The sequence below is a fragment of the Crinia signifera genome, chromosome 9 (assembly GCF_055691185.1).
Source record: "Crinia signifera chromosome 9, ASM5569118v1, whole genome shotgun sequence".
Classification (NCBI taxonomy): domain Eukaryota; kingdom Metazoa; phylum Chordata; class Amphibia; order Anura; family Myobatrachidae; genus Crinia; species Crinia signifera.
The window spans coordinates 133369862-133383778 of record NC_139225.1 but is presented as its reverse complement, the minus strand read 5'-3'; the positions used below and the strand labels follow the sequence as shown (position 1 = coordinate 133383778).

Below are 13917 nucleotides of genomic sequence, written 5' to 3'. Positions count from 1 at the left end.
TAGGTAAATAAAGCAGCAAAATATTTGTGCGGACATTATTTATTTATTTATTAGCAGTTTCTTATATAGCGCACACATATTCCGCAGCGCTTTTACAGAGAATATTTAAACATTCACATTAGTCCCTGCCGCAGTGTAGTTTACAATCTATATTCCCTACCACATGTACACGCACACACATTCACTCTTGGGTTAATTATTTGGGTGCCAATTAACCTACCAGTATATTTTTGGATTGTGGGAGGAAACCGGAGTACCCAGAGGAAACCCACCAAGCACGGGGAGAATATACAAACTCCGCACAGTTAGGGCCATGGTGGGAATAGAACCCATGACCTCAGTGCTGTGAGGCAGTAATGCTAACCATTACACCATCCGTACTGTCCCGACATGAATAGAAGATGACATAGTTCACAGCCATTTCCATGAGTGTCTTGTTACCTGGGTTCCAAGTTCCCTGCTGGGTTTTCGGCTTCTGAATTAAAAATAAAATAATGTTCCGTGTGCGCGTCTGTGGTAGGGAAATGATATTGTAAGCTCCACCGGGGCAGGTCTGTGGCATCAATAACATTCTGACTGTCCAGCACAACATGAATAACGCATGATAATAACGAGTGTCTTGGTTTCTTGCCCTGCAGGTGACTGTCTAGACAACAGCGTGGCCTCACCCAGCACGGGGGACGACGATGACTTAGACAGGGACAAAAAGAGGAACAAGAAACGGGGGATCTTTCCCAAAGTGGCCACAAACATTATGAGGGCGTGGCTCTTCCAGCACCTATCGGTAAGAATGCTGGTGGCACGGTTAGAATTTGCATGTGAAGAACTCATCTGTGCTTTGGGATGGGTGTCATTCACTGTGTGATGAATTATACAGCTCATTCATTGTCTTATCTGGGTCATAAAAGATGTCAGATGCGGTTGCATGGTAAATGCCAAGAGGCCTATAAAGTTTATGGTTGATTCGGAGGCTGGTCCTGTACTGTACTGTAAATTGATTTCCCATAGGTAGTTACTGACAGTGTGTAACGCTGGGTACACACCTAAGGATTGATCTGTCTGGGGGTAAGATCTGGTAATCTATGGGAGCATATGGGAATTGAACAATTGCTCGCAAACACTGGAAAAGAGACAACGGTCATTCAGACAACTTGGTTAAACTAAATCTGATTACACAAATTTATCCGAACAATCATTTTTGGACATTTTCCAGGTTTTGGGAGCGAATGGTAGGTTGTCATATGCCCCAATACATTACCAGATTTTTATACCCACCACGCAGATTGGACAGATAAATCTTAAGGTGTGTACACATCTACCCTCTGTACCTTGGCTTACCTGAATCCAACCATAAACTGACCAAGTTGTGTCCTTTCCCGTATCATGTTTATGGTTTTGTTTGGATAAAAAAACTAAATCTTTGCCAGATAACAGGCATTCAGGCTCTTCTAGATCAATTTGGTTTTGGATTTTGAAAGGGGTGTGGTCTATCAGAAAGTGGGTGTGGATTCACCTATATGTGATATGGGGGGGGGCGGATCTGGTGCAGTGTTGGGCGAAGCTTGTATTGGCATGAGATGCATATTAAAATGCTTCTGAAATGTTCTTTGATAGAGGACTTGAAATTATAATCATTCACCTCTTATGCAGTGTTAAAGCTATTGATTGGTAAAAACAAGACAATATGTTGAGCCCTAGAGTCCGTCCATCCTCCTCTGTATTCGGTAGGAAGATTTATCATTCTTGCAGGAGGGAAATATGCGGTTAGTATACTGAGAGGGGAAGTCGTGCATTTTACATGCGACTGCTAGTGTGAGCCCTTTAAATATTAACCCTTTGTGGAGGGAGCACGTGTCCTTAGACCCGGAAGCCAGCCCTCCACGAGAGATATTCCCAATGCAGACCCAATTAAAAATTATTAAAGCACAGCATAAAATTCTGAATCTCTTCTGCTACTAGCCACGGAGCCAGCCGCAGGCAACATGTCAGCTAGCAGAGTGCACTGAAACAATTAGTCAGAACAGAGCCTGTCCCTGCCTAGTTAAACAAAGCAAAGTTAATGAACGCTGACCAATTAGTTACTAATTGACGAAGCTATAAACCTATTAGAAGCTGGTAAACGGGTAATCAATTCTAGGTAATTACCCTGAATCTGCTTAGCGGCAGGCATCGGGGAGGGAGAACTGGCTGGTGAGAATCTCTGGCTGGCAGACGTGCAAGGAAAAGGCAAGAGCATCACACAGCCCGATACTTGGGGTTTGCTGCTGGTTCGTCTACAATTCTCTAGCCAAGATGCAAACATTGCAGATCTTCTATTAGGACTGACGTCCCCCATGTAGGATCGGGGGCCTATGGTAAATGCAGACAGCAGTGTGTAAATACAGAACACATGCCGCCGTGTAATGCTCCCCGTTGTGCACAACACAAACGCTTGGACGATTGGCTGCGTAAAGGCGGAATGCAAAACGTACGGCAAAGTGCGTCTGTGATCACTGGTTTTATGTTGTGTTTTTTATTACAAGAGGCTGATCCCTAATTTGGACGCCCTTTCATTTTATATTGCGTTACAAGCTTTAACACTTGAACTGTTTAAAAAGAGGACTTCAGAACTACAACTGTAGCTCGTGAGTCCGCATCTGTGATCCGTGGTGGGATTAGGCCTGTCAAGGACTCCTTGGATCCAAAGCATGTGTTCTCCTGTGAGACTTGGCGTATTACCTTTTCCAGCTTAGTACAGGATAAAACCTTCATTTCACTGCAAATGAACAAATAGGCAAAAATTTACTGGAACTTCCTAAAAAATGGGAGGTGTCACCCATAGTGACGAATCGGATACATAGTACGTGTTAGGAATTTAAAGCTACAATCAGATTGGTTGGATTTTTGGGCAATTTTTTTATTCAGTTGTCTAATCTATTTTTATACTGTCGGGTTTCCCATAGATGATAATTTGCAGAAAATTGGATATTTCTATTGATTAATTGTAAAACAAATAAAACCACCTTTAATAAGTATTAAAATCCCTTTGATCACTGGTTGTCCGATAACGGTGCCAGAGGTCATGAGGATAGAGTGGGAGATATGCCAGGAGGCCGCAGTGCCAGGCTCCTACATAGACCAAGTTGGGGGGGATGTCAGTTCTGTGAGATGGCACAGCCTGGTGAGGGCACTTGGCAAGCGGTAGCTTTGCTAATCCCCCCTCCCTCCTCCATAAAGTAATGCAGGAAAGTTAGGCCCTTATTCTGGTTCACTCGCAAAGGCAAAATCCTTCTCAAATGGACAAAACCATTTGCACTGCAGGGGGGGGGGGGGCAGATGTAAAATGTGCAGAGAGAATTAGATTTGGGTGGGGTTTTACTTCAAAGTGAGATCTATATTGCAGTGTAAAAATAAAGCAGTCACTATTTTCCCTGCACAGAAATAAAAATAACCCAACCAAATCTAACTCTCTCTATACATGTTACATCTGCCCCCCCCCCCTGCAGTACACATGGTTTTGTCCATTTGAGAAGAAATTTGCCTTTGCGAATTAACCAGAATAAGGGCGTTAGTGCAGAAAATATTTAACCGCAGTACGCGGGAATGTGCGCAGGGCGACATCACTGCGATGGTCGGCGGCACATCACGAGAAATTTTATTTTTCCCAGTGACAGCAAAACTGATTAGAGAATATGTCAACAAAAAAAACCTCAATGTATTAAAAATTGGGAAAAAAGGCGATATTATGTTTGAAAAAACTAATAAAAATGTATTTAATTTTTTTATAATTTATGTAACATCATTTTTTTTCACATTATAGCCGCATTGGAGAAACTAATAAAAATAAATTAAATGCAATTGAAATCCGATCTTTTGTGAGGTAAATTCTCCATGTCTTGAGAACTAGTCAACATCTCTGTAACGGTTTTGAGGAAACAATGGGATTAATGTGATTTGCACGCAAGCACCTATTTTAGATGTAAATAAAAAGGGCCCGAATTGATGGTTCAAGCTGAAAGACCTCCATAATCCACAAATATTTGTTGTGTAACAAAGTCTTGGCCTGGTAACCCTTAACGACCAGCCTTTGCGGCCTAGAGTCTGTCTAGGCCTGTACTCCAACGCTTCATCTGTCACTAATCTGTCAAGCGAAGGTCTCTGCTTGACTGCAACCTAAGACCCCCAGCCTCATCCATCATTGCCGACCTTGACAAGTCCATGCCGTTTTTTTGTCATTTTAGGGCCTCCTAATCAAGTAAAGGGCCAGTTGCACATTTCCTGGGTCCCTGAAAAAGAAAGCGGTGTTTGTGCTGGCCCCATCTGTCCTAGATCTAGGAAGGATACCATAAAAAAAAACAGCCCAAATTCTCCCCCCTTAACAAACCAGATGGTTCCACGTTTTATTGAAGAATCCTTGGATAATCTTCAATTCATCAGTCGAGGGTCTAATGGACAAGTGGTGCTCTAATAAACTGTTTATATTTTCTATTCACACACAATACAATGCATATGGTATGGAAGTTTCTGTAATGAATGGTGATACCGCCACTGGTCTCTTTTATTAAAATCGGGGATTAGAACACACAGCAGTTTCACCATCAATGTCCAGGCCCGACCTATTTAGGAGGAGAAAGACAAAATAGAAGGCAGCACTGTATATGATGGCGCTCTGTAAAAGGCTTTCATTTATTTCTGTGACCATTAAAACATTTTTACATTGTTTGTTTTTTGCATAATTGCGATTTTTCCTGGCATATAATAAATATATATATATTTTTTTCTGCTGTAACTGAATGACCCCAAAGTGATTCATGTCTCTTTTTTTTCTTTTTCTTAAAGCACCCGTACCCCTCAGAAGAACAGAAGAAGCAGCTAGCACAGGACACTGGTCTCACGATACTACAGGTCAATAACTGGTAAGCATCGCCAAAATGCACCTTACATCAGCCATTTTGTGGCCTGTGGGAGGAAACTGCCACACAAGAAAAAAAAAAAAAAGCCCACCTAGATTGGTCAGAAACCAACCTATGACCCCAGTGCTTTGTGTTAAGCACGAAGCCACCACGCTACTCTTATTGGGCCAGATACACTAAGCTTCAAAAGTGATAAAATGGAGAGTGATAAACAGCCAAATGTCAGGCAGGAGCTGATTGGTTGACTAATAACAATGCGGCTAATTACATTGCTGTGATTTGATATTTATTTATAATTATCATGAATTGCTCTCCAGGCTGGCACCCAATAACCAATCTCTTTCCTGCTCTTCTTTTCCCCCCTCATTTCCCTGTACAGGTTTATTAATGCAAGACGGCGGATCGTTCAGCCAATGATTGACCAATCAAATCGCACAGGTAATGTGGAAGGGATGTGGACAATTGATAGGTTACACTGCCCAAAGTGTTAATGCATATATATTAATATCTACTAAAATACAGTAAATAAGAGGCATAATAAAAAAAAAAAATTCAGTCAGATTTACTAAAGCTTCTAAAAAGGAAAAGTGTGGTCGCTACGGGCAACACAAATTTTCAGTTTTAGAATCTGTAGTAAATCTACCCCATGACCTCTAATGGAAGCAGCGGAGACACAAAGGCCTCTTTGTATAAAGCTGAGGATTCATAAGCTACAACACAGATCATTGTGTGTGTATATAGGGGGTGGATAAACGACACATATAAACAGGGGAGGGGACCAGTAGCTTTGGGCAAGCCTCAATTGATGAATATTTCCCTTCTCTGCAGGTCAAGGTGGAGCCCCCTACAGCCCAGATGGCCAGAACATGGGCGGATACGTCATGGACGGCCAGCAGCACATGGGAATCCGCCCGCCAGGTGAGAAACGCTGCTGCTGCGGCATTGGGAATCTATAAAGGGATCCTTCCCATATAGCGGGGAGCATGCATGCAGCCAGTGGCAGATTTACATGGAGGAAGGGTGGAGTTGCAGTGATCTCATTGGACGGACCGGCCTGTAGAATTTACTTAGAAGTCAGTCTTCCTTCTAGAAATGCCTCCGCTGCGGTATATGTGCGCTTTATAAATAACTGGTAATTAATATAAAGAACATATAACTACCGGAACCATCCATGGGAGACACCACAAGGGTTAAGTCCTATCGCTGCGCAATCCAAAGCTGCAGTACAGTATATGTAGGTGACATTTGCCCGGCGGGTAGGCTCACTGGTCCTGTACGCAAAGGGGCAGTGAGGATCCAGCTGACAATTACATTGTCATAGATTGCTCTGTAATAGCGAATTAGCTCTTTGCTGCTTAATCCCCTCTAATAGTCAGACAATAATGGATTTTGGCACAACGTATTCCAATGTTATATCTGCTGAACATAGTAATGAGATCCCAGCAGGGCACCAGAGGTTATAGGTCGGGCGGGTAGGTCAGGTGGCACACTGCATGTGGGCGGAGTCTCGATACTCTTGTTGTGGTCTTAGTTGCCTGTCTTCCCTAGGAGCCATGGGAGGACTAGGCATGGCCGTAGGTATGGAAGGGCAGTGGCACTACATGTAACCCCCCTGCCATCTTTCTGGTACTAGGGATGTAAGTAAATATTTATATATATATATATATATATACCTGTATTTGTCTTTTGACCTAAAAAAGGGATGGGGTCATTATTCACCACCTCCATCTCCATTCTGTAAACACCCGTCACCCTTGCATCCCTTCCTCGTGTTGTCTTACCGTATATCCTGCGTGTATCACGTGTCGCATGCCCATCACTGCATGTGTGGTATCTGCCATGTGACTTTAGCCATCTGATATTTTGTATTGTAAAGTGGCCCTTCTACATTCTGGGGGCTGGACCTGTATGCAGCCTATCAGATCACTGGGTGCTAGCGACGGCTAATTACTGGTTCCGTAAGCAGAACAATTGCCTACACAGGGTAGGCAAGGCCAGTGGCCAGTGCGGGGGTATTGGTGAGATGTGGGCATAGGTGTAAATCTAAATATAAGCAGAGTAACATTACATCTTTTCTCGCACACCCTATGGGATGTGGCGTATGAGTGATGCCATGTCTGTGATGTGCCACCATTACCAGCATTTCCACATCACCTGGTTTTACCTCATAAGATGAATGATACTTTAAAACATCATGCTGACTTGCCGGGAACCCACCAATGGCTGCAGATCTGCACCATCCACAACTCTTTATAAAAAGGGACTAATTCAGCCCTGATCGCTCATCTGCAAATGTGTAGATGACTGCGAGTGATTACCCGCAGAAAACCCACCCCATGCAAATCTGCTACAGTCTGCGCAGCGCAAATGTGAGAAAGTCTGACCCTTCTACAACTCTGCCAGAGACATCCCATAAACAGTCGGGGCAGTCTGCGTTTTTCCTGACACTCCCAGAAAGTGTCCACCCACAAACGTCAACTTCCTGTCCCTCAAATTGAGAAAGGATTGCGATGAGATATTTTTGCTATTTATCGCTATTTTATTTATTTACAGTTTCTTATATAGTGAAGCATATTCCGTTGTACAATTTTGCCTCGTGTAAGCGTACAACTATCCATATGCATGTTCAGTCTTTTGATTAATCGGTAGAATTGCGATTTTGCACCATAGCGATCTGGTATGAATAACCCCGAAAGTGCGGAGACTAGGGAGAATCTAGGTTTCATTTGTTATTTAAAAATAGTATGGGAACTGCATCCCAGCACAGAATGAGCCTTATCCCATGCCCCCACCTCCCATATCTGTCTTTACAGCTCCCTCTCTTCATAGCTAGCAAGTGTGAAACAGATCATTTTGCTTTCAGTTTCTGTTAAGGAGTAATTTGGTCCATGGAGTGGCCTCTAGTGGTCACTGGTGGTACTTCACCTCAGAGGCGAGGAGTATTTAGATAGAGATAATGGGGGAAATTTACTAAGAATGCGAATACGATATTTCGTATTCTTAATACGAATGAATACAACTGCATACGGCTGTTTCACCCTATTTGCCGGGGTTCCTGATTTTTTATTACCGGCCCCGGCTCTTTCAGCCTGGTGCTGGTTACGGCTGTGGGGGGGGAGACTCCACACCGTTTTTTAAAATTATTTAATTTTTTTATATTTTTTTACACTGAAGCCTGCACGGAATAGGCCAGGAAAATGAAATGTATTTTCCTGCCGTATTTGCCTGGCCGTTTTACGCTAATTAGCCGGCCACTTAGTAAATCAGGAATCACCATTCTTTTGAATGGTGATTCCCGTCGTATTCTATCGATGGTGTATTCATTCATTGTAAATACAAATTCGAATGTCCCATCAATACGAATACGAAAATTCGTATTTTTGGCATAGTAAATGCCAAAAATATGAATACGCCCCCCAAAAAAATTATTTTCCTATGAAAATACGATTTTTTTTTTCTACGAATTCATTTTAGTAATTCCACATTAATGTTGGAGATAAGAGGGAATACAATATGGTGTAAAAATCTAGTTAGATTCTTTAAAATCTTTTCAGATCTCTCTGTTTTTTCTAGCCCCCCTCCCCCCATATTATGTTAGGTTAACGACCCCTTACTACATCTGGTTTGGCGATGTAAGCTCTGCACTCATCACATCTGTAGTCAGTGTTTATTGTATATAGTTATTTGATGCAGATGAAAAGAAGCGGCTGGAGAATATAATGATGCACAAAACACATTCGCCTAAACCTGTATTCATGGAGGTGACTGGGGTTGGAAGGATCATCCTTGGTTGTAGCAGCCACTAGCTGCTGAGATCAGCGGAGGGGAGGAACGAGGGAGAGGGGGGCGTCTGTATGTCCCCCTAGCGTCTCACTGAAGCAAGGAGCTGGGGGGGGGGGGCTGCGAGGGAGAATTAGCCACAGAAGATGAGGACACAAGACCCCAGCAGGAGCTAATTGATAGGCAGCAAACTAAATACTCCGTCTGTACCGGCATGTCGAATCGTAGTGACTGCGCAGGTATGTAGATTTCTCTGCTTCCGAGCGGCGCTTTATCATGGGTCAGCGGAGGGCGCACTACGCTGCAGCGGGAAGTATTTCATTTTATAAATGAGGGATATTATTAACCCTCTGTGACAGCTGCAGGGAAGGCCGACGCTGTGCTGGGTTTATCTTCCGTTCTACACTTGAACAATCTGTAAATGTGGCAGACGGAGGAATCCGCCAGCACTGAGCCAAGAAAGAAAACCGCTTCCATGTCTGATTTAACATATATTTTAGTGCCGACACCTAGGAGATCGGAGAAGATAAATCGCCCTGAGATGATCATCTCATTAGAGGGCTGCTCCTGGCTTTTGCATTTCTCTAGGCTCCAGCTAGTGTCCGCCTCGGAGCGTTCGATGCAGGAATTCAGGGGCTAAGGAAGGGGATATTTCGAAACCAAAAAGGGAAATGTTTTCCATACTGAGGAGTTAAAAAAAAAAAAATCACCCTCTAGTATGTTGTGATGGGACACTGTAATTGCATGATGGAGGGAACAGAGCTGTGTGGTGCATGATATGAATGGGATACACAATGTCTATTTGTAAATTACTCTAAGACGGTTTGCATCACTCACAAATCCCATTCTTACTCCAGGACTTTTTACAAGTTGAATTTAAAAAAAAAAAGGATCTAACATTCTATTTACCTATTTACCTATTCTATATCTATTTATTGATTGCATGATTGGTTGTTTGCAAGCAATGAAAAGGTAATCAAATAAATAATACAATGCAACCTAAATTACAACACTGACCGCTAATTGTAGACATACAGGGCCTTATTCTAGTTCACTCTTTGAGACAAATTCCTTCTTAGCTGGACAAAACCATGTGCACTGCAGGGGGGCAGATGTAAAATGTGCAGAGAGAATTAGATTTGGGTGAGTTATTTGGTTTCTGTGCAGGGTAAATACTGGTTGCTCTATTTTTACACTGCAATATAGATCTCACTTTGAAGTAAAACCCCACCCAAATCTAATTCTCTCTGCACATGTTACATCTGCCCCACCTGTAGTGCACATGGTTTTGTCCATCTAAGAAGAATTTTGTCAGAAAGAGTGAACTAGAATAAGGCCCACAGTGGCGGATTCTTATTGCAGAGAAAAGCAAACAAAAAAAAACAGCAAAATAACTTTGTATCTATAACAAAACGTGCAATACAAGGGGAGAAATTGTATTTTTTCTTTGGCATGCAGAGTACATATGGTCTGCTTTTGCATACAGCCAACGGATGATTGGAAGCTTTATTTATACATGACAATTTACTTTTGAGTTTGAACACAAATCCAACTCTGCCCCACCCGTATGGCAACGTGGATTGTCCAGGGGTAAAGTTACTTGCTGCTTTTTGTTTTTCAATCAATATCTGTCCCTTAAACTGAAAATACGTTTATAAAAAGTTTCCTGTGAATAAATCACTCCCCCATTACAGCGCACATGCTTGTGGTGTTACATAGTACATAGGTACGTTCCAAAGTAGCTGAAGAGCTGACCGTTTTTCTTTTCTTTCCAGGCTTCCAAGGAATCCCAGGGGATTACACTGCAGCCCCCAGCTCCATGGCTATGGGATTTCCACCGTCCGGTTACACGCCCGCAATGGCCCCGCACCCTGCCGGCCTCCGTCACGGACCGTCTCTACACTCCTACCTCCCAGGGCACCCCCACCACGCCTCCATGATCTTGCCCGCAGGCGCCTCCCCACACCACCTGGTGTCAGCGCAGAGCCCTGCAGACGCACTTCTGAACGGTCAAAACATAGACATTCATGCTCACTAACATTCAGCCAAACCAGGTGTCAGGTTCATTTCCTTATCTATTCCTCCAGCTTCCAAACAAACATTGACTTTATAATTGGGGATTTGTTCAGTCGCATTCGCGGACCTGCGGAGGATAATTTTAAACAATTGCCCTCTGGCTAAGGACCGGCCGCAACGAGGAACGATACACAATGATAGAAACAAACCCCTCTGCTGTCTTCCTGGATTTGTCGCAGTTTGAAATGAACACCTGACACCTGGCTCAAGGACACCGCTCCTGTTTTTTTCTGTTCAGGTTCTTAATTTTTCACGCACATCTTCCTTACCCACAATTCCCTTCTTTTGGATGGACCAACACGGGACTCGAATGCGCAGACATGTGAACTGAAGAGCAAAATCTTTGAACCTTGTTTCATTTCGTTTTTGTTTTCATTTTTTTTTTCATGCCATCACTCGCAGCAGGGACTAAGTTAACTTGTACATTTTTTTTTAATTAATATTATAATTATTTGGGTTGAGAAGTGTATTGTTTTAACTTGTTTTTTATGATAAAGCAAAAGAACTTGAAAAAAAAATTCCACTGTGGATGTATATATATAATTGTATAAATATTTATAGCACCCATAAACTTCAGGGTCCGTAGAGGAATTTTTTCAGTTTATTTTATTTTTTATATTTCAGCCTACATTACGCTGCACAGTTCAGTTTTCCAAATAATCAGTAAAGGAGATTAATCGTACATCCTGGTCCTTAAGGCGGAAGGGGAATTAGTCACAACCTTATGTCCATATCCATCAAGTTTAAAAACATTAATTTGGTTTCACTTTGAAGTGGCCTGTAGTGGTCACTGTTGGTACCAATAGGTGAGGAGGAGTTAGCTATATTATCTACTAGTAATCCCGCTGGAAACAAATGTTTCAAAAGCTAGTCTGCTACTTCGTATTTGCCTCTGTGTTTGTGCATGTGCGAGAGAGAAAGATGTTGTTTCACTCACTGCCAACAGATGGCAGCATTTCGGAGACACACAAATGGACACGAGACATATATATTGATGATTAGTGATTATCAGTTATTTATATAGCCTACATGTTCCACCGAACTTTAAAAGGCAAAGGATGTTCTATCACAAAAATGCGGTAAAACCCCCGTTATTGTGGTTTTACCGCATTTCGGTATGCAGGAAAACCCATACGCCGGGTTACTGCTGCGGGGGGTATCGCCACAAAAAGATGGTAATACCCCATAGAAGCCTCTGGGCTTCTCACCACTACCCCTGTCACCCTGCACCAACCCCCGCACTTGCCGTGTCGCTCCCCCCTCGTCTCCTGCTGTGCTGCCCGGACCAGTGACCTCTTCCTCCCTAGCACCATACTTCCCCTTCAGGGTGCAGGGAGCAGAAGAGCCCTGCAGCAGGCGGGCACAGCAGGAGGGGGGAGAGCCGCTGGGGACCCACTCACAGAGCTGCCCTTAGTGCATATGCAATTAGTATCGATGCGGTAGTTGGCGGAGGGGGAGGTGGTAAGAGGTGGCGCTTCTTAGAATAGCATTCCACCTAATATTTGACCACTCCCATCAGTCCCTGCTTAAAATCTATATTCCCTACCACATATACACACACAGACATTCTAGGGTTACCTACCAGTATATTTTTGGAGTGTGGGAGGAAACCGGAGTACCTGGAGGAAACCCACGTAAGCACAGGGAGAATATACAATCTCTGCACAGTTAGAGCCATGTTGGGAATGTAACCCATGACCTCAGTGCTGTGAGGCAGGAATACTAACCATTACACTATCCCTGCTGTGGGAACCATTACACTATCCCCTTTTTCACTGCCGCAAAAACCCGGGTATATTTGCCAGGGCGAGCAGTAATTTCCAGTGTCCTGTCTCAGTGTGAAAGGGTCTTTGTGAAATTCCCAGGTGTTATGCCCTGGGAATTACACACAGGTTTTTTGCAGGGTTATTCCTGGGTAATACACGGGTGTATGGCAGTGTGAACAGGCTAGACCCAGGTTTTTCTCACAAAATGCAAAAAAGCAAGTTCATTGCATTGCTCAAATCTGCTTTTTAAACAGCCAATCAAAGATACTTTTTAAACATCCAATCAAAGCTGCTCTTAGATGCCACACACTTGATGGCAGGCATACCAGGGAAAGCAGTGTGAACGGGGCAGACACAGGAATTTCCCAGGTCTAAGTTGCAGTATGAATGGGGTCTGTAGAGCTGAGATGCTCTATGCCGAGCCAAAAACCTGGGATTTTGCAGGGATGGCAATGACAACGCAGCATTAATTGCAGCTTTTATCACTCCCTCAACTGTCGTCACATCCACCTTTATGTTGCGTAATCTCCCTGCTCACCTTAGATTTAAAACTATGTAGGTTATTTATCAAAGCACAGAGTGTACGGTACAATGGCTATTATAGAATAAAGTTTGTCAGCTGAAATATCTCTTTCCCTACCTCCCCCAGTTCCTCCAGCACGCAATGTCCTGATAACATGCAGACATTCATTTTGCCATTTGTCATTTAAAAATGACAAACATTTAAAAATAACATAAATTTACTGATTAAGTCTCTATTAATTCAATTAGAGAACAAATTGGATAAATGTACAGGCCACTATATCCCTGGTAGACCAGTAACCAATTGCTTTAAATCCCAAATATGCTACCAACCTTAGCATATTTGGGATATAAAGCAATTGGTTACTGGTCTACCAGGGATAGAGTGGCCTGTACCCTGTTTAACTGCTGAGACAGCAACACCAATTACTGCATCTGCTTGCACCCAATAACCCAAAGCATGTCACCCCTTAATCTGGCATCCCCTCTTTTCTGCCTTCCCTTCCCCTCTCGTAGCACCTGCCGGTGACAGCCATAGTGAAGTCTGTCCATGATGGTGACAAGATGTCTTATTCCTCCCACTCTGCTGACCCACAGGTCAGTCTGCAGCCACTAATTACGGGTGGCCCTGCCCTTCAGTATTTTGATGAATTAATCTCCTCTTATGTCTGTAAGGACTTGTATGTAACTGGTCTTCCTGCGGGATAGGTGACAACATTTGTGGGTTTTATCACCAAGAATTATAATTACTACATTCAACAAATTTTGTCCAAAAGAACTAGTAAAAGTTGGGAGGGGTTTAGGTGTCCCCCTCGATTTAAAAGCGATGGGTACTAGTCCTTATTTTAATTTTAGTCACGGTTTTTCTTTCGCAGATGGAG

The 13917-nt window shown here is 43.1% G+C and overlaps 1 protein-coding gene across 8 annotated transcripts in view; it reads left to right on the top strand.

Moving 5' to 3' along the window:
• MEIS3 (Meis homeobox 3) overlaps positions 1-11336 on the top strand; it is a 166160-nt gene extending 154824 nt beyond the window's left edge. For 3 of the 8 annotated variants that reach the window (XM_083159860.1, XM_083159858.1, XM_083159861.1), the window contains 5 exons: positions 639-784; positions 4819-4895; positions 5272-5330; positions 5721-5810; positions 10448-11333. In XM_083159860.1, coding sequence (XP_083015986.1) covers positions 639-784; positions 4819-4895; positions 5272-5330; positions 5721-5810; positions 10448-10710 — 635 coding nt within the window. In that variant the 3' untranslated portion in view covers positions 10711-11333. Of the gene's footprint in view, positions 1-638; positions 785-4818; positions 4896-5271; positions 5331-5720; positions 5811-6440; positions 6530-10447 lie in introns of all 8 variants that reach the window. The other 5 variants (XM_083159862.1, XM_083159864.1, XM_083159863.1 and 2 more) reach the window with 4 other exon arrangements.
• The last annotated feature ends 2581 nt before the right edge of the window (positions 11337-13917 follow it).